This window comes from Hypanus sabinus, chromosome 1 (assembly GCF_030144855.1).
Source record: "Hypanus sabinus isolate sHypSab1 chromosome 1, sHypSab1.hap1, whole genome shotgun sequence".
NCBI classification, from domain to species: Eukaryota; Metazoa; Chordata; class Chondrichthyes; order Myliobatiformes; family Dasyatidae; genus Hypanus; species Hypanus sabinus.
Genome location: NC_082706.1, coordinates 175,513,710 through 175,535,860, shown reverse-complemented (window position 1 = coordinate 175,535,860; position 22,151 = coordinate 175,513,710). Strand labels below are relative to the sequence as shown.

At 38.3% G+C, this 22,151-nt stretch overlaps 1 protein-coding gene across 4 annotated transcripts in view; it reads right to left on the bottom strand.

The window, feature by feature from the left end:
- Positions 1-22,151, bottom strand: part of ythdf3 (YTH N6-methyladenosine RNA binding protein F3) — a 52,859-nt gene that overhangs the window by 11,312 nt on the left and 19,396 nt on the right. Inside the window, exons 1-4 of one of the 4 annotated variants that reach the window (XM_059981848.1) lie at positions 20,284-20,623; positions 19,994-20,018; positions 14,308-14,387; positions 806-2,365 (exon numbers count right to left, since the gene is read on the bottom strand). In XM_059981848.1, coding sequence (XP_059837831.1) covers positions 806-2,365; positions 14,308-14,387; positions 19,994-20,018; positions 20,284-20,307 — 1,689 coding nt within the window. In that variant the 5' untranslated portion in view covers positions 20,308-20,623. Of the gene's footprint in view, positions 1-805; positions 2,366-12,631; positions 12,790-14,307; positions 14,388-19,993; positions 20,019-20,283; positions 20,624-22,151 lie in introns of those variants that run through there. The other 3 variants (XM_059981858.1, XM_059981837.1, XM_059981868.1) reach the window with 3 other exon arrangements.

The following is a 22,151-nucleotide window of genomic DNA, read 5'->3' as shown; positions in this document are numbered from 1 at the left end:
GGTTTGGCAACTGCTCTGCTTATGACTACAAGAATATGCAGTGTTATGGACACAGCTCAGCATATCACAGCTGCCTCTTCAAAAACTTACTAAAGCAGCCAGCATTATCAAAGGCAGCAAAGAAATATGGACAAAGACCCCACTCATCCCAAACGTTCTCCTCTCTCCCCCATTGGGCTAGGTACAAGAGCTTGAAAGCACATACCACCAGGCTCAAGGACAGGACAATTTCTACCCCACTGTCATAAGACTACTTAATGGTAAATGGTACAATAAGACTCTCTTGAGCTTGCAACATAACCTCACAATTATAACCTTGCACCTTATTGTGTCCCTGCACTACACTTTCTCTCTAGCTGTAACAGCAAATTCTGCTATTGTTTTCCCTTGTACTACCACAATACACGGAGCAATGAATTGATCTGTATGAACAGTACACATGACTAGCTGTGCCTTGGTAAATGTGACAATAATAAAGCAATTCCAATTGTTATAATAGAAGAAAAGGCAATCTGATTCCTTTACTGCAGTATCTTGCACCATGCCAATATATGTATATTTAATTAATCTGAAATACACAAATTGTACACATCAAATTGTCTAAAAAGACCATGGTCTTAATCAAAGTCTTAAATACTTAAAGCATCTAAGACCGACCCTCAATAGCCCATCAGCAGACATACTTGATACAAATATTAAGCAATTACCTGATATATGGTTGTCTACTCAACAGTAACCTGAAAAAAAATAAGCAGAACCACATGGCACAAGTGGAAACTACAGGTACAATTTCTTCCATACTTACCCTACGTATGGCTTCCTCCTCTTCTTGACGCTTTTCATAATGTGCAAAATCATCAAAGATTGAAGTGGTATGCTTGTAAGTAGCAATTATTTTAAGCACTTGCTTGGCTTTTTCTAGGGGCACCTCCTGTGTGTCCCTTGAGTTGGTAACTGGTTTGTTATCATTATTTTCCAAACGAATATGCCGTAGCTGGTTATTGGGTACATCTTTTACAAAGATCCACTTCACTTCAAACTTGCCTTTCCATTTATCCTGCGACCATACTCCAGCGTAAGCATTATAGTCCACGGCCGACTTCATCTCAGCCACTCCACAAAAATGTCCACTTCCATTTACACTAAATAGTAAATAGAGTGGCCCTTTACTGTTCAAGGAACGGAAAGCAGCATCCAAACGTTTATTACCATGTTCAGTACTGCACCAAATAGAATATTTGATGGAACGGTGTATATCATCCTCAGAGTAGCTTTTAATTATAAATACTCGACCCGTCTTCAGACTCCAGTCAAAATCTTTGGGGTTGTAGTTGTGTATGCCTTTCAGTTTTTCCAATACAGGATGTACTTCTCCACTAGGCGGTGAAGTGCTTAAAGCAGCAATACCCAACACAAAACTCTCACTATTAGTACCACTGTTCTGATTGAAGCCAGCTCCCCGATTGCGAGGAGCAACCCAGCGGTTTTGCAACTGCTGCTGAACCTGAGGTTGTTGAGGCCCTACGTGCTGTGGTGGTTGATGTGCTGGTTGGGTCTGAATAGCAATTGGCTGCTGTGGAAGTTGATGTTGCTGGATAACAACTTGAGGAGGCAGAACTTGCTGTGTAGGTGGGGCTTTGGGCACATTACCTTTGTCTTCCCAAGTTCCAATATTCATGTTATGCTTTATAGGTGGTGGTGGCACTGCAGACCCACCTATTCCTACATTAGTCTTAGGCTTTAGCTTAGGCTGAGGTTTTGCAGGTTTCCGAGCAATAGCAGCCCATGACGTTGGTTTAGGCGCTGAAGTGGTTGTTGCTGGAATGCTATTAGCAACAATGCTACTGCACATACCAGTACTACTCAGAACAGAACCTACAGTTTTAGTGACAGCTGTTGTCATATCTCCTCCAATCTTCAGTCCAGTCATGCCTTGCTCAATGCTATTTATGCCAGGCACTTTGCTCAAAGAATCACTTCCAAATCCGGCTTGTCCATCAGCTATGGCTCTTCCGAGAGAACTTGGTGGATATCCATAACTGTTGTTATATGCAGAACTTTGTGTTGACTGCCCTTGAGATCCACTTGCTCCCCATGTAGAAAAGTCTGCATTCCCAGGAAAAAAGTTAAATCCATGTTGATTCAAAAATGGTGGGGTGCTCCCCAAGGCCCCTGGTTGATTAAATACACCATCTGGTATAAAGTGATGTTCACCATTGCTCATTTGTCCATATGTTGTTAAATATGGCATTGGAGGATCTCCCCCTGTTGACCAGGGAGCTTCACCAAGTGAATAAGGAAATCCAATGGAAGGAGCATAGTAACTGGGCATGTATGGGTCTGACATTGGTGGGTAGCTGTTGCTCTGCAAGAAAAAAAAATAAATTTATTCTACCAACACTGGTGAAGTACTATATTTTTGTCACACATTCTTTTAAATCTACAGTGTCACTCACTCCAAACCAGCATACATTCTGTTACACATATCTGCAATAAAAGCAACTGTATTTAAATTAGTGCCCCTTTAAAGCCAGAAAGTGTAATTCGATTGAGGCCCAAGCTTCATATGAACCCCACCCCCCTCAGCAAATGTAAAAATACTTTAAACTAATTTTACAATTTATAATTTTCAATCACAACACACTTCCTCAATATTAATCATATCCCAAAAATGTTATTTAACATGTTTAGTTGGACATTTTAATTACAGCTGGCAAATTGTTCCAAATGCTCATATGAGGATAATCTACAGAAAAGTAAACAGAACTTCAGATAATTATTTACACAGAGAAAACTCAAACTTTCCAGATATGTAGAAATTCAAGTAGTTTACTCTACAAAGAATGTCACTACAAATCTAACTAAAAACTTTTGTCGACCCAATGATCCAGAAAGTACAGATGAATTAACAGCAGGTCCCTTAAAAATTGAACTAGCACATTCTGCACCTGCACACTATAGTGTAAAATTCAATGGGGGTCAGATGTCAGCACTAACTATGTTCTGCAGAGTCCCTGAAGCTGCCACTTAGCCTGGGCATTGTTTTTAATCTTACCCACCTACAGAGCCAGAAACACTGTAAAGAGACCCTCAACCTTATGCATCTAACATAGCCCAATGAGATCAAAAGCAACTTTGTTCAATTCCTGTGCACCTTTTGTGTATTAGAAAACATTTCTTAATAAATTTCCATTGCCTCCGAACACCTGCGGTCAAAAATATTTAGTGACAATACAAAATTCTTTCTGGTAGTATAAAACATGGTGGAAAGGCTTTACAGTTGTTCGGAGCCATGCTACGACTAGGATCCTGTTGGAGGCAGACATGAAGTACAGGCCAGTCAAAACAATTTAGCCAATAGCTCCTATTAAATGTGAACTTGCACCTTCAAAACTTTGCAGTTTATTTTTCCATATGATAAAACATCTTGCATAAAAATTTCTCTACAAGACCATGTAAATGCAAGCTTATTTGTATACCTTAGTGAACTGAGCCCCATTAAGTCAAACTGGTATCTACAACAATAAAGGTGCGGAATTATCAAATGCCTCAGCAAATACTGTTGGGTGGAACAGCAAAACTTTCTTCCTTTTCTGCTATTTGCCTAATTATAAGTAACCTCTCTAGTTCTGCCCAACAAGACCTTCAAGTAGCAATTTGATGTTGTGCATCAAGCAAAGGAATACAGCCAAAAATAATTTAATCAAACGCAACGCTTCTGGTGGGCAAGTGGGTAGTATGCTAGGCTAAATTTTTGACTGATTTTAATTGTTAAACAAGGTTTTGAGATAACTGTACACTATTCAATCATGATCAGCTAACTCAATACGGATAAGACACTAAACCAAAGTACTACTTCTTCACAGGCAAGCACTCCTGCAAAATCTAATTTACAAAATTAAAATAGCTATCCTAATGTTCTTGACCACATTCTCCATTGAATACAAAAAGCCCATGTAATGTGAGATTATCCTGTATTTAAAAGTAGCTAGAGGACTCAGAAAATATAGCAAGTTTCAGGCTGAACCTCTCATCTCCTCCTTTCCCCACCCCATTTGTTTAGTTCCAAACATTGCTTTATAGAGCTGTTTCCCAGGCCTCAGTCCAAAATTATTTCCTTATATCCGCTGACTGAAATAAACCTTTCCAGGTAAATAACTGTACTTGAATTCAATGGTACACATAGAATCCGTACCGTCACCACCATAAGCGCCAATGTGGTAATGAATCAACATGCAGTTCAAATAAGATAGGTAGTGCTACAAACAACACTTTAAAACAGTGCCCTAATTTAACTCTCATCTTCCTTCTCCTTTCCATAAATGCTATATTGAAAATAAAATTCCTTTTGTATATGAATTTAATTTAAGCAACTAATTTCAAGTTGCAAATATTCAAGCAACACTAAAGGAATTAGACCATTTAGCCGATCAACTCAGCTCCATCATTTCATTATGGCTAATTTATTATCCCTCTCAACCCCTCGAATCTCAATTCCCATGATTTTTCTTAGAGTGAGAAATTCCAAACTTTTATTAAATAGTTCAGAAACAGGTTATTTGGCACATCATGTTAATGAAGGTGCTTTCTTGATCTAATCCTATTTACCTCTATTTGGCCTTTCCTGATACCCATCCAAATGTGTTTTTTTTTAAATGGTGTTAACGTTCTTGCCTCTCACCTCTTCCAGCAGCTTATTCTACATACCAACCAGCCTGCATAGAAAAACTTATCCCTCAGGTCCTTTAAATCAATCCCTCTTCACCTTAAATCCATGCCCTCTAGTTTTAGTGCTTAAAAGGTAAAAAAATACACCTCCAAAAGTTCAAAAACCCCAAGATTATCTGCTTGAAATGTACTCAACATACTTTAAACAACAAATCTTACTCAGATGTAAATGCCAGCACTTAGACATTGGCTTTCAAGTTCTTACCCCTATCTCTTACCCCTATCACATAAAACATGGGACATTTAATAATGAAAGGCTCAATGCCCTGAGCATGCGTTCTTAATATTGTATCGTAGGAGACCATTCAGCCCATCGGATCTATACAACTCCCATTTAGTCTCTTTTCCCCTCTATTAGCTCACTCTCATTTCACTTTATTCTCTGACTTACACAAGATTTTTACTAATATTAATCAACTCCGAGTTAATTTACTGTAGCAAATTGAGCTGCTTCTTAAGTGGCACCCAGAAGAAACACAGCAAAAAGATCTGTAGATAGCACCTGAAATCAGAACTGAACAAAGTTGTGAAGTAACAGCACTACCTGCCATGTCATCATGCTACCCTATTAATGGTACATTTTAGGCAAACTACCTCTTTCTGAACAGATACTGAATCACTGGGAAGATGACTACTGCAAAGTTTTACAACTTTAAATTGGCTTGGAACTTAGCATAACTATGTAGTGGCACTTCCCCAACAATCACAGTCTGTCGCCTGCTCAAACTGTACCAAAAGCACATTTCTTAGATCTACTTAACATACGGGTGCACTGAACACAAATTACAACAGAAGTCAGCTGTGGCTCAGGTTGAATGAAAGCCTCTTCAGTTTGTCTAGACCGGGGGTCGGCAACCTGCGGCTCCCGAGCCATTTGTGGCTCTTTCACCTCTGTGCTGCGGCTCCCTGTGGCTTTGGGAAATAATTGGTCAGTATTTAATTAAAATGTATTTTATGTTAGTTTGTTAGCTTTTGAAATGTAATTCTAAATTTGAAGATTATGGTGATCTTGTACAATGTAAGTGTGGCGATACATTTTCTGACACATCCGAAACGGCTCTCAATTAGCCAGCATTCCGGCTAAGGGAGATTGCCTACGGGGGTTTGTGAGTACGTGTCTTTTGCAGCATCTGCGTCCATGGGGGCTGGGTTGAGGGAGGCTTAGAAGCAAGGCTGTTTAGTTCGAATAAAGTTATTCGACTGCAGTTTACTGACTGCCTGAACACACCGCTGCAACGTGTTTTTATCGCTATTAATATACGTCACCACTGCCAATACCTGACACCCGCCAGTGCGCGATTTCTTTAATTTTTCGATCCAAGGTAAGCCAACTATGGAGAATTCTAAAAAAAGAAAAGTGACTGAAGAAAACAGAACGTTTAATGATACTTGGACAGATTCATTTGCTTTCACTGTTGACGAGACTGGTTTACCGGTATGCTTAATATGCAATGAGAAACTAGCAAACAACAAAAAGTCAAATGTCGCAAGGCATTTCCAGAGTAAACACGCAGCCTTTGCTCAAAAATATCCGGATGGAGATGAGAGAAAAAAAGCCGTTTCGGAACTGATGCGGAAGGTTGATCTGAGCAAAAATCATTTCCAGAAATGGATGAAGTCAGGAAAATCAACGACATACGCCAGTTATATTGCCGCTCAGGAAATAGTCAGGCACGGGAAGCAGTTTACAGATGGTGAATATATAAAAGAATCTTTCATTAAGATTTCAGAACATCTATTCACGGACTTTAAAAACAAGAGTGAAATTGTGCAGAAAATCAGGGATATGCCCCTCTCTGCAAAGACTGTCAAAGACAGAACCATAAAAATGGCAGAAGACATCACAAGACAGCAAATTAAAGACATCAATTCAGCTGTGGCCTACTCGATTGCCTGTGACGAGTCTAAAGACAAAGGCGATATTGAACAAATAGCGTTGTTCTGCCGGTATGTAAACTCTGCCGGGCCACAGGAAGAACTGATTGAGTTGATACCTCTAAAAGACAAACACGGGGGGAGGACATCTGTGAGGCTGTCTTGAATTGTTTAAGAGCCAAAGGAATAAAGACCACCCATCTGGTGTCAGTAGCTACTGATGGGGCTCCGAATATGACGGGAACGCACAAGGGATTTGTGGCTTTACTGCAGAAGTCGCTGGACAGAAAGCTGCTGACTTTTCACTGCATCTTGCACCAAGAGGCACTGTGCGCTCAAACATTTCCTCCGGAATGCACAGAAGTAATGGATGTTGTCATTCAGATTGTCAATAAAATAATGGCAAAAAGTTTAAATCACCGTCAATTCCGTTTGTTACTGGACGAGATGGAAAGCGCATATTCTGATCTCCTGCTGCACAACAAAGTCCGGTGGCTGTCCAAAGGGGAGGTGCTGAAACGCTTTGTCGCGTGTCTGGAAGAAGTGAAAACTTTCCTGGGCAGCAAAGGGCTCAACTTTCCTGAGCTGGAACAGCCAGGGTGGCTGGAAAAGCTACACTTCATGGTAGACATGACAGCGCACCTGAACACGCTGAACACAGCTCTTCAGGGGAAAGGATGCACAGCCCTGCACATGTTGGAGGATGTCTTGGCATTCGAGCGCAAGTTGACAGTGCTTGCCAGAGATTTACAGAAAGGCACTTTGTCTCACTTCCCCAATTTGAGAGAGTTCAAACAAGGTCTCGACATGATAATTTCGGAGTATTTACATTCTGCAATCATCGCAATGCAAACATCGTTTGGGAAACGCTTCTGTGAGTTCAGAGAGGAAAAAAACACATTATCCTTCCCGGTCACTCCCTTAAGCATCGATCCTTCCCTACTGAATACGACTGCATTGGCAGGTGTGAGTCAACCTGATCTTGAGATGGAACTGGCCGACATAGCCGACAAAGACATATGGGTGTCCAAGTTTAGACGCTTGACAGCAGACCTTGAAGATGTTGCCCGTCAGAAGGCCGTTCTTGCTCAGAATCACAAATGGAGTGATATTGAAAACCTTCCAAATCCGGACCAACTTGTGTTTGAAACATGGAATGCTGTGCCCGACATTTATGTAAACATGAAAAAGTATGCGCTTGGAGTCCTGTCGATCTTTGGATCCACATATGTATGTGAGCAGGTGTTCTCCAACATGAACTTTATTAAAAACAAACATCGCGCACGCCTCACAGATGACAGCTTGCGATCCTGTGTAAAGATGAAGGTGACGTCATACAGCCCTGATGTGCAGACGCTGTGCGCTGAGGTCCAGGAGCAGAAATCCCATTAACCAAGTATGATAAATATTTTAATTGCCTATTATTTTATGTATATTCATATTTTTTCATTGTTCAGTGAAATAGTCCTTTTATTTTTCAGGCTGACAGCTGGCTGATGTTATTTTTGGTTTGCTGCTGGCGGAAAATTTAAGTTCGGCGTTTTTCATAAATACAAGAAGGACTCAAATAGACATTGAGTATTTTACTTAAAAGTAACTTTCAACCCAACGTCTTTTTTTCGGAGTTCAAAATGTTTTTGTTGCATGCAGAAATGTAATTTCGTTTTCTCTGCAGGAGTTCATCAATTTCATAAATGCAACACATTATAGTTTGTTTATACATAGCATAAAGGCAAAAAAAACATTGTATGCAGTGTTATTTCATTTTAAATGTCAAACGGGTTTTGCGGCTCCCAGTGTTTTCTTTTCTGTGGGAAACGGGTCCAAGTGGCTCTTTCAGTGGTAAAGGTTGCTGACCCCTGGTCTAGACTGACACTCTAGAACTTAACCAAGAGCATGTTACATGTAAGGTTATTCCATCTATTCCTTCAGGAGTGCATAAAGTTACTGAACTTCAAAAGTATAGCAGGGCAATTACTTCCATCCCTGGCAGCACCTGTTTTCCCTTTTAATTTATATTGACTGAGCAGCGAAACTGTCGCTTCACTAATAGTCATCATATTTCCGCCACGACAACGCTAACTTCAAAATAAATTTAACTGGGTATGAAGTGGATGTTCGCAGGCAGCAAAACATTATATCAACAAGTTACATCTGTTAAATATTTCAATGGTGAATAAGGATACCAAACAATGTAATTTACTTTTGTGATTAAGGTACATTGTAATATTAATATTTAAAGATATAAGCTTTTCTGTTAGGTCTATACTAAGTATTTCACTTCTGAAGTGGTCAAAATTTGATGTGAACAAATTCTTCATTCTTTAAATATTTCAAATTTAAAACCATCTATCATTAGTCAACTTCCAAATGTTCCTCAGCAGTATCCTGCAATCCTGACAATAGTTACCAATCCCAAATGAGGGATGCTGCACACTGAATGGCTATTACAGGTGGAAAAGAGCTTGAATTCATTCACCTTATTTCAAACAAGAATACTGCAGGTAAACACTGCAGACTTATCCTGGTGAAACATACTCCTACTTTAAGGCAATAGGTACATCAGCTAATAAAATGAGAAGATTTTTATTTGTTCTACCATTGTATTTATATTTCACTTATTTAAACACAAGTTATTCCAGAAACTCTAATCCGTATGCACCTAGTATACATTCCATCCATTCAAGGCTTTTGCAAAACTTCCTTATTATAGTTAATCCACAATATTTAAACATAAACAAGCTTAGAATGAGTGTGCACAAGAGACAATACTGTACATTGACCCACTAAGCTTCACTCGAATTAGAGAAATTAAAATCTGTGATTTGATTTTGCCAGCCTTCACTGTTAATTGAAATGCTTTAAATGAACGGCATAGAACTTACAGTATGTAATTTTCTAAAAAGTGCCATTTCTTCATAATTCTAAAAAGTTCCATTTGAATGGAATTATAAACTAAACCATAATTTTCATGTGATCGTAGATGAACAGGATCGGGAGAAGAGCAATAAGGAAGGGTTGAGCCATATATCAATTCAATTTGATCAAGATATTACCAGTGTCAATGAGAAAAACTTCAGACATTTTACAAGTTTTATGCTGTTCATAAGACCCAATGATAATTTTTTTTCAAATTTTACTCAAAGATCTAAATGTCTAGCCACTTTAGCAAATTAATTTTACAGTAAGTGTAAAGGACAACAAAGACTTATTATAAGTTTCGTTAAGTTTTGTCAGTGAACTTTGTGTAAATTTCAGTGTATAGGTCATTTAGCTAAGTTGAGGATTTTCTAGCTATACCAGTCTAATTTTACTGTCATTGTTTAATCATATTATTTGTAAATATCATTAATTAAAAGATATGTAGCTTCAGAGTAAAAAAAAACACTAATATATCACTGTTGTTCAAGGCTCTCTATACAGATTAAATTACATATGAATAGTACCAAAAATTACTACACATTTTAGGAAGACCCGTTGAGAGGTCAGGATTTGAAATTATAAAGGAGAAGCCTAACAAGAGAAATTATTGAAATTCTAGTGTGGCCACGAAAAAAAAAAGCATTTACAACAACTCTCGAAGTACAGTAATATTTAGAAATTCATGAGCATACTCAGTACATTTTTAAATATCAGGCATATTGTCACATGCAACTGATCCTCTACTTTTAATAGCAACAGCAAATTTAGTTAGCTCGACAGAAGAAAATTCAAATAGTCCTTCAACACTTCTATTACCTTAGGAGATAGAATGAAGTGAAAATAGCTAACACAAGAATGTCATTCAATGAGCAAGGTAATTAGGTATGAAAGTTAAACAACTAATCTTCGAGAGCAACTTAATGTTTTTTAAGTCTAATGCTAGTAGATAATTTATAAAGCATTGTCAAGGTTGCTTACTAAACAGAAGGACTTCTGGCATGCAAATGTACAGAGACAAAAAAAGTCAAACGTGCTTATGCACCGTGGATCAATCTCCCATAGCAGCATTCTTCTGCACATGGTAACTCCGACTATGATTTTATTACATGCTTTTTAATTATAGGGAAACTAAAGAGAATTAGAGAAAAAAAGTAGTCCTGATTTCAGTTGGATGACCCAGATAATTATCTACAAGTGCTCACAAAACACAGATGGCAAGAGCCCTTACATTACTGTCCTGAAGCCATGAATGGTAACTTAGTGGCAATCAACATGTAAAAGCTCTATCTGAAATTCTCCCAACAGTTATGACTGTTTGCAAAACCCTGCAGCCAAGCATTAACTTATTCCAATAGTTCACTTTTAGCAGATGTCTTAAAAGCCAGAAAGACTCAGGAAAGAAATTCTTGTCTTGGTCTGGTTGATAAAAGGCACAGCCAAAGATGGCTTGAAAAGAATCAAGTCATGTGGAAGATCAGAGTTGAAGCAAAACAAAGATATCAACAGATGGAATGTCTGATTCACCAGCAAGGCCAGCATTTATTGCATATCTCCCACTCTTCTTCTGGGAGGTGGTAATGAAGTGTTGTCCTTTTGGATTACCGCAGTCATGTAACAAAAATAGTGTAAGTCCAATTAGGCAAGTAGGAAATTCCAAGTTTTAAGGAACTGTAATGCATTTGAAACATCAATTCATGTGCATATGGAGATTATTCCAAAACATTCATTGTAGATGGTGTGAAAGCTTGGAAGTCAGGATATAAAACCATCATCGTAGTATATCCAGCATCTGACCAACTTTTCTAGCTGAATTATATGGCTGACCTAGGCAAGTTTTTGACTCATAGCATAGTGATACTCAGACTACTGATGGTGGGATTATTCAACAGTATTATACATAAATTACAGCGTTAGGTAGTTAAACTTCTCCTTACTGGAGAAGGCTGCTGATGGGTCACTGTATTACATTTTGCCAAGCTGAAAATTTTCCATGTCTTTGATATGCTGGCCCAGTAAGTTACAAAGAATACTAAATAAAATGCAATGCCATTGATAAACACATTATGAAGGTCATTAATGAAGCAACTGAAGATAGTTGGAAATAGGCAACTTCCCTAGAGCCCCATGCAAGATAACTTGTCTAAAACTATCATAATCACCTTCTTTTGTACCAGGTTAATATCAGATAAATGACTCTAATCCTATCCCAGGCTCCCATCTTGCACCACATGCACACGTAGGCTCATCCAAAATTCTACAATATGTACTTGAGCTCACACTAAGTATCACTATTCCATCATCCCTGCACCCAACTGTCTCTAACTTCAATTTTACTCAGACTCCTCAATATCAAAGTCAAATGGTGCCCCGATTGAGATCGCATGCCTTTGATTCAATACCAGAGGTTCAATTATTAATGACCCATCACACAAGAGTAGTGATGTGATCATCTGCAGTTGTGTGCTTTTTCATCCACAAACCATGTTCACTACATTTCAGTGTCTTCAGTAGTGGAAGGGTTAAGAAATGGAATTAAAAAAAATAGCAGTTTATGCCCTCAGGTCAAGAATAGAATTCTTGCTTCTAAGATGCGAAGATAATGAAATTCTTAATTTATTTTCAAGATTATATTTCTTTAGCTCTTTTAAGATAAGATCCCTGAACTCTGACTTTGCCCCCTCAAATAATGCTTGTAAGCTTAATGTTGATTTATACTGAAGAGCAAATGCTATATCATAGAAGGTACAGCTGTGTACAAGGACCGTCAAATATTTTCATAGTAACATTTTTGAAATACTCCTCATTTTAATGTAAGCACTGTTACAACTTTGTAATCTTTGATACATTAAGTTGTGACCTGAAACCATCTAAGACCCCACTAGAAGTGCACCTTGCTTGTGGTGATACGATTTAAAGTTATTTGATTATTTACTGAGTATCTCCATTGGATCACCTCTATCAACTGGATCTTGCAATGTAATATTCTCATGTATCATTTTACTCAGTTCAGTGTGGATCAGCATATGCAATTTCCCCTACCTGTTCTTTCTCCTGGTCTGTCAGACATACCAGGAGCAGAAATGAACTGCAAAGCTCGAGTACCCACCTGCCGCCTTGGTCATTCACAGAGTCGAGAATTCCCTTTGGCTGAGCAACGGACTGGGCAATGCAAACACACGCGATCCCATAAACACGAGCCAGGCACCTTCACTTTGAAAAGGCCGACGGTGACTCGCTCCTTCATTTCAAATAAAGGACAGAGAAGGACCTCATGGAATTTGCAGAGGCACCACAAGCAGGGACAAAGCAATCTGGAAAAGAAAGTCCAAATCCCAAAGTGCAAACTCTACTTCCCTAAGATTTTTCTCACAAGTTACTCGCAGCAGATTCCTGTAGGTAATTCTCAACTCTTGAAGACTCCTGCCAATACAGCAGGGTTGGAAATGCTACTTCTATTACAGCATAGCCAGTCTACCCTAATGCAGGACACACATGAATGGACATCCAGCAAGAGCCATTGGACAGCAATTAACAATGAGCACTGTGGGCAAATACACACCTATGCTAGCTAAAATTAAAGGAATAATTCAGTATTTGGTAAAATGACTAAACAGATCAGAGCTTTTAATTTCAAAATTCTATTTTACCTACACACGTAGGGTGAACAAAATCCTTCAAAATCATGCTGTACTGATATATAATTTCCTCTCAAAAATTGTTCTCAAGAATAAAGAACAATTTTTTGATATAGTTAACAGGACTTTGAAAATTCTGCTTTCTTAGAAGTGGTAGTACTTTGAACTCTAGGGTTGGGTTCACAATAAGAAAATACAAAGTGGGTTGGAAGAATTCTTCAAGTATCCTGCTTGTTTATTCATATAATTGGGGCAACATTTTTGTATTCCAACTAACTACACATGCAGCAAATTACAGCATCCAATTTGATTGAGAAAAACCACAGAATTTAAAGAATAAATCAATGAATTTTAAAGAATAATTAATAAAAAGTTGAAAAACTAAATCGCACAAACCTATCTTAAGAGTTTTCCTGTAAATCCTTCTTTAGTCAGCATTTTCCAGACCATGACTGGCCTGTAGACCACCACCTCGTCCAAGAATCTCTCACTAAAGCATCAACAATAAGCTTACAGATGGAAAAAAAAATCATCTGTGCTTTGGGAATTATTGATTAGTGTAGATCAAAACAGCTAAATCTTTCAGCATTAGACCGATTTCATTGCCAAGCGTATAAGTGCCTATAATGCTGTTGTGCTTTTCTGACAGCACTGCTGCCATCAACAGCCCTGAATTCAAAGACTGCAGAGAAGTCTTAAGTGAGGCAATACAAAGGAGTTCAAGATATCATGCAGGCAACGGAGCTTATGCGGCAACATCATAATGCCCTACTATCAATAGTTAGGATTGGGAACTGATCCTTCAGGGTTTAAGAAAAGCTATGGACCTAACAAACATATCCATGGTGTTTGCCATAAGGTGTTTTCCTCCCTCAAACATCAATGTTGCGCTATCTGTACATCTTACTTTGCTTTACTAATTTATTTGCCTATTTTTGACCTAAAGACAGGAATACTTTACCAAGTTCAATCAACTTTTACTGCTCTATACTTACTACAGTAATTGTATCAGCGATTAGCAATTTGAAACATAACAAAAAATTAAAGCAATATCCTTTCATTGTGCATGTATATCTGTTTTATGAAACAGCAGTGTATGCAATGTTCTTCAATAATCAGTGAAAACACTGATAATTAAGGTACCTACCTGATTTGCCTGGGTTGTTAAATAAGGTTCAAAATCATCATCGTTTACTGTGTCTTTTTGATGCATCGAACCGTTTTGAACTGAAATTAAAAACATTCTATTAGTAACTGCTACTAACCAATGCAGCCACTTTTTAAAATACAATTTTCTAGAGTTTGTCTTATGTAAGCTAGTTTAACAATGAGTACAACATAACATCATAAATTCAATGATGAAAAAGAAATGCTAATGAAATTATAAGCAGTTTCAGGTCATCCTGTATGAATGGATATAGTACACCTAACTGAAAATTACGCAGTTTCTGAGCCGCAGGTTATTTAAAAATTTTATTTTTTAAATTGCATTCCCACAATACTCAGAGTTTTAGGACAATTAAGAATAATATGAAAGCACAACACAGCCAGGCCATTATGTTGTAACATGACCAATATCTGCAGGGCATGTAAACAAAAACCACCATAGAAAAAATGCCAACAGTCCAGTAAAACTTGAAACTAAGAAATCACTCTGAAAACAGATATAATGATTTGAGCATTTAATTTTGTGATACACATCATTTTGCAGTCAAGCAGCAACTTAACGCCAAAATAAGTCCCACAGTAAAATTAAAGGAACCTCAAGTCCAAACTTCAACTAACTATTTGGTCAACAGTGTGCACCAGAATGTTTAAAAGTATTTGCATATTACCTGAGTCTGCAATAGTCTATTACATTTATCATTTTTAATCTATTACTGTTGAAGTATAACTTACATTAAATACTGATGCAGATTGCAGTCTTCTCAGTTCCTTTTCATAATCAAACATGCCCAGCACTAATGAAATTTTACTTTTTTCCTCCCCAAAAGGAAGTATGGTTTTATATCCATAGTAAGACTGATCCATAAACTACTGCATGTAATTTGGATTAAAAATTAACAAGTCTTGTTTTGAAATGTCAATAGCAAGATAAACTATTTGCTAAAACTACAGAAATATTGTAGCTCAAGCCACTATTCAAGTACAGATATACTTACAAAGACCATTTATTATTAATTGCTTGGCAAGTCCATACCATAGTGCGTTCACCTTTTTTAAAACAATATCATGTGACAATTAAATTTTCACTGGAGAGAAGAGTTAAAGCTTTCACAGTCCTAAATTGAGATATGCTATAAGAAATAAAGCAAATCCTGAAAAGTATGTTGTATTACTTCAATAATAAATCCTTGCTGTCTGAATTGCACTTTAGAATTGGTATTAAGCACTGAACTGAATCAATTCAGAAGCTTGTATTGGTAAATAACATGAAAACTGCTGCAGCTAGGTTCTGATGACTGTTCAATTCCACATATTTCTTTGAAAGGAAACATGTTTATGGCCAGCTTGGAATGCAGATCCGATTAATTGACTTCTAACTAAATAAAGAGTGGGCACTATTTACATTCAAGTACATTTACATTTACAAGCTCACTATTTACATTCAAATTGTTGAAGTATGTCTACTGTAACACTTCGGTGATTAGATAGTAATAATGAAAAGCAAACAGCACAAGTATTTGTTTGACGGTTGATTATATCACTACTTGTTTGGTGTGACAATTGCATGTAGAAGCTTGAGGTGAAAATAGCCTCATATCCACACCTGTATCTGCTCTGCAATACACACGGAAAATGCAACAGATTTCTAAATGTACTCACTATTGCTCTCGCACTATTCACTGATTTATTTCATTTCTCTGCCTTGCACTACACTCCTGCCAGGAAACAGGTTTCACAACATATATCAGAATCGGATTTAATATCATGGGCATATGTCATCAAATTTGTTAACTTTATGACAGCAGTACAATGAAATACATATAGAGGGAAACAACAGTTACAGAGTGTGTGTGTGTATATATATAAAATAAATATATGTTTATTAAATATTTAAATTAAAATTTGTGCAAACAAAAACAAATAAAAAAGTTTTGAGGTAGAGTTCCTGGGTTCAATGTCAATTTAGGAACTGGATGGCAGAGGGGGAAGAAGCTGTTCCTGAATCGCTGAGTGTCTGCCTTCAGGTACCTGTACCTCTTTCCCGACAGTAACAATGAGAAGAGGGCACGTCTGGGAGGTGTACATCAGCAAAATTAAACCTGATTCTGAAATGATGCACAAAATATCTGATTGCCATGTTGTACTATGGGGTGGCCAGTTAACGTCCTTTCTCTTGGGTAAAGATTTAATTCCATTTTTGATCCAACGTCAAACATCAGTGCATTTGACATATACAAAGTTCAAGAACAAAGTTACTGTAACTTTAATGAAATCCACAGTAGTCTGCTTATATTGAATGCCAATGCAGAGTTCAAATATTCTCTCAAAAGATATAGTAAAATTATATCTTGCTTTCATTCTTTGCTATTACATGTTCCCCTCAACGTAGAGAAAAAAAATAGAACTGTCTGAAATCCAGGTACAATGTGTAGAAGGCCATTGTAAGAGTCAAATGAGAATCCCATGTGAAGCTGGACACCTAACTGGATGCACAACAGTTGTGGCAGGGTTTACGTGCTATTATTTCCTAAAAGGTGAAACCTAACAGCATAAATGGCAGCGATACTTCACTCCCTGATGAGCTCAATGCCGTTTAAGCACAACGCCAGTGTGAATCATCACAGCATCTGGCGACCCCGTGATCTCGTCTCACAGGCTAATGCCCAAACATCTTTCAAGAAAGTGAACCTGCTGCAATTTGCCTACCACCACAATAGGTCCACAGCAGATGTAATCTCACTGGTTCTTCACTCTGCTTTGAAGTAATTGGACAACAGCAAATCACATGTCATGCTACCATTTTGATCACAGCTTGACATGCAACATCATTTGCCAGTTAAGCAACTTTCAAAACCTGTGCCTCTGCACCTCCTACAACTAGACCCGCAACCTCCTGGGAGACCACTGTCAGTACAGATAGGTAACAACATCACTTCACTGGCCATCAACAAAGACGCACCTCAGGGATGTGCATTTAGCCCAAAACTCTGCTTTCTACATTCTTAACAGTGTACCAAAGCACAGTACAAAAGCCATCTGTAAATATGCTGATGTGACCACTCCAGTTGGTGGTATCTCAGATGGTGCTGAAAAAATTTACAGGAGTAAGATAGATAGGCTAGTTAAGTAGCATCACTACAACAACCTTGCACTCAACATCAGCAAGACTAAGGAACTGATTATTGGCTTCAGGAAGGGGAAGCTGATAGCACACCAGTCCTAATTGAGGGATCAGTGTTTGAAAAGAGTGAGCAGCTTTAAGTTGCAGGATACCAATCCTGATCTATCCTGTCCCCAACACATTGATGCAATCAAGAAGGCATGCCAGAGGCTCTACCTTGTCAGGAGTTTGAGGAGATTGAGAGTTACCAGACAACTGAAAAATTTCATTAGAGGCATGGCAGAGAGCATTCTGACTGTTTGCATCACAGTTTGGTAATCACAAGAGATTACAGAGGATTGTAGACTCAGCCAGCACCATCACAGACACAGCCCTTCCCACCACCAAAGACGTCAAGAGGCAGTGCCTCAAAAAGCTGGCCACCACACCTGAGACGCGCCCTCTTTTTGCATGTTCTGTCAGTGATAATAGATCTGATTCTCCTGATTTTGTTACTTCAACATAACTCAGTGGTCATTTGGCAAATCAAACAATGCAAGCTTTCCTCCATACAAGTTATCAAACATGGCAGTTCAAATAGCAATACATTTTTTACAGCTAAAATGAATGCTTTCAGATTTCTGCAGATTGAAATCAGTCCATCAACCCATCCAAATGTCAACAATTCAAACTATTTAAGATCCAATCAGCAGTAAACAATGCACACAATTAACTGCGCTCAAGCAAATGGGTATAAACAGGAAATGAATTCAAAGCTTAGTACATTCTTAAACACTTAGCTAATTTTATTGAACAATATATGCATCATCCATGTTCTGAAATTCTCAATTTTTCCCAAAAAATTGTGATATTTCACAGTTCTAATATACAGTTGCATACAAAAATGACCAAAATTTGTAAAGTATCTCAAGACCAACGGTGCATTCTGCTATTACAGTAAAAGGCACAGCAACTCCAACTGAGGGGCAAAACTTGATTTAAACTCTGACATCCAAATGCTGCTGGCTGGCTGATGCCATTTCACCTTAGCTTCACTTCCTGTCCTCCCAGAGAAATTCATTAATTAGCACAAAACTGCAGCACTCGCAACAAAGCTTTTCAGCTATTCAGTATGGAATCCCAGCACATCAGGTTTTTATTGCTGCTTGAGAGAAATTGAATTCAAAGTACACTTTTAAAAATACTTAATTTTCCCTTCCATAGTCTAGTGTTTGTTTCCTTCTGCTTTCTGTACCCAATTTCAACTATTCTCATATTCTTCCTTCCCAATCATTGCACAATACCTCAAATTTCATTAATAAATAACCAGATTGACTGCTAGATTCCAGATTTTTTTAAATCACCCTCATCACACTGATCAAGTTGCCCTCAAACCAAAATTAAAACTTGGAGCAAGTCTTAGTAATGGCAAAAGGTGAGAAATACCATGTCAAAATAAATTATAATCCTAATTTCAAATAGCTGAAGATAATGTAAACAATTGAACTGAAGACTGCGATGAGATTTACAAGCTGTTTGCTCATCTCCACACTTTTAGTGTTGAGTATGTTATAAAAATATCTGTAAAATTGGAAGAACTAGCAATGCTAATTTTAATGAACATTATAGTATCAAGGCATAGTTTGGGAGTCAATTGGGAAATTAATGGTTATGACTAGCAGGTTAGAAAGTGAAGTTGAAACCCAGAACAGATCAGCCTTGATTTTATTTAATGAAAGAACTACAGTACTGCTGTTTTAAGGTTTCAAATGCATGTACACCAGCTGCTGATTAAATTAGATAACTACAGTACAAAATTTGCCTGAGCAAATTTCATACTTTTAAAAAGCAGACAGGGTTATTTTCAGAAATAAAAGTTTTGGGTTACAAATGTTGTCAATGTAAATCGATACTGTTGTGAACACACACACAAAATAGCAGAAATACTCAAAAAGATCAGACAGCATCTGTGAATAAAGAAACAACATTAATGTTTCAGGCCAATGCCTCTTCAGAGATGGGTCCAATAAAGAGTCACTGAGCTAAAAAGATTACTTCATTTCTTACAAGGTACTGCCTGACTTACTCAGTATTTTCACCATATTCTGTTTCAGATTTCCAGCATCTGCAGACCTTTTCTTCAATTACATCTTAATTTCATTTTCAGAGTTTGAATCAAAATAAAATATTTATTTTGAAAAAAAAAGCAAAAGTTCAAACAAATGAAATTAAACACTCAGGCACATAAGCATCAACTTCAGACTGAAGAATCAAAAGACATGTGCCCTCGATAAAAGCAATCTACATCTGTCAATTTAATTAACTCTCCTGGAGAAATTACCCTAAATCAGAAAAAAAATGTCCTCCAATATAAACATTAAACATATCCTCAAATTATGTAAAAGGGAAAAAAAGTTTCCAAATAGAGATGAGCTCTGAATTTTTTTTTTTAAAAAGTGATGTTAGGAAAAACTCCGGGTTAAAAAAATTGCTTTAAAAACAAACACAAAAAAAAAGCAAAAACAGTCAATCTGTGAAACTAACAATGAGTTACGGACCAACTCACCTTTACTTCCCTGTCCTTTCGGTCTCTGATGTAGTATCGTGTTTAATAGAAAGCAAAAATGCAAAAAGAAAAAAAAACAAAAACAGAAAACACCCGTCAGTACCTCATGGAAATTCGGAATTCAATATTAAATTATCTAATATTTAAACTAATAAATTGACCTTGTTACTATAGTGCAAGCGACAGGAAATATGTAAGGGAGGGAGGGAAGGAGCTGTGGCCTGCGAGGAGGCGGCAGCAGGCCGGACTCGAGTACTCGCTTGCTCGCCAGCCAGCAGCCAGCGCATTACCTGCTCCACGCTGGTCGCAGACATTCTTCATTAAACAACAACGGGCAGGGTCTCGGCCGCGGCCTCAGGCTCCGCCGACTCTTTTTATATTTTTAAAAAAACGAGCTCCCAGTGGATCGCGCAACGGCCCAGGCCAATGATGGTAAATCCCAGGAGGAGGTGGCGGAGCGAGTAGCTGTCTGTGTTGCGAGCAGGTCTCCCCTCGGGCCGGGCGGCGGTGACTGACTGTGTACGTGTCTGTAGATGTACGGTTACTACTCCTCTCGCACACAATGGCGGAGAGCGCTCCTGCACCCACTTCCGCTCAGAGCCTCTGACCTTCCGGCATCTGACGTCATTGCGAGAAGGACAACCGGAGGAACGGCAGGTGCGACGCGGGTCCTCCAAGGAGGGGGCGCAGTACTCAACACCGCCGCTCCTTACCCCAAACACTGCCACCTGTTGGTACCGACCTGCACCGCACTGAGAATGGAGTTCGCTCCACCGCTTGCTCGAACACGAATTTCGTATGAATGTCTTATTTTAAAATCAGAATCAGGTTTATTATCACCGGCATGTGACGTGAAATTTGAGCAGTTCAATGCAATACATAATCTAGCAGAGACAGACATCCCACCCTGCAAAAATTTCAGGGAGGTATGACCACCACCCCATATACACCCCCCCCCCCCCCCCCGCCGCCGTCGACCTCCACGGGTGTATGTATATAGGACATTTGATTATGAATGAACAGAACAATTTATTTGATCACATATTGAAACTATTTACACACAAACACATATGTATTCCTTGTTGAGTATTTTGTTGGCAGTCTCAATGCTAATAGCTAAATGCTAATGCAAATAGCTTTTCTATTTACTTTGCAAACTTTCCTTGTACTGTGATGTGGCTTGCTTGGCAGATTTGAGCATTTTGCCAGGAGTCTCAACCTCATAGCAGTCTGTGTCAAAAGAATTTGTTCATTTTGCAAGACATCAGATTCACAAGTATTTTGTGAGACAGTTGACTTCTTAATTCTGTCTTAATTTGACGCACCATGCTGAATACCCTTTCTACATCACAATTAGAATTTGGCAGCACCAATAGAGTAGCTCCTTAGCAGCTAGCCAGCTAATTTAAATAATGTTAGCTATGCTAATGAACGAATGACACCTGTTAAACTCAGCTCAACATGTCTTTTACATTTAACCAATGATGGGCAATAGAAAAGTCACTGTTGCAAACAGTGCAGTGAGTAACACTGTCATTATTTTTGACCCCTATGAGGCAGGGGTATACTTTACTGCAGTCTGGGGTGAAGTACGTTTTATATTTTCTTTTTTTGGAACACTCTGCCATGGCGTTGCAGGATACTAAACTGAACTGATGGACAATGAAAAAGAGAAAGAGAGAGGTCAACTGTAAATCCCACCCACTGAGAAAACTAATAGGTCTACTTAGCACGAAGAGACACCAATCAAGATGTTCTCTCTGTCACTCTCCCGCTACGTCTATCACTCTCTCTCTTCCTCCCATTCACTCGCTCGCAAAAAAACCATTTTCCAGGATATTGTATATAATTTGCGGGTGTCCGGGAGCCACTATCAATATGCGGGAGACTCCCGGAACTTCCGGGAGAGGTGGGATGTCTGCAGAGACAGAGAGAGAGAAAAAAAATAATAAATAAAATAAAACATATGAAATAAACAAGTAAGTCAATTACATATATTGAATAGATCATTAAAAAATTGTGCAAAAACAGAAATATTGTATATTTAAAAAGTGAGGTAGTGCCCAAAGCTTCAAAGTCCATTTGGGAATCAGATGGCAGTAGGGAAGAAGTTGTTCCTGAATCGCTGAGTGTGTGCCTTCAGGCTCCTGTATCCCCT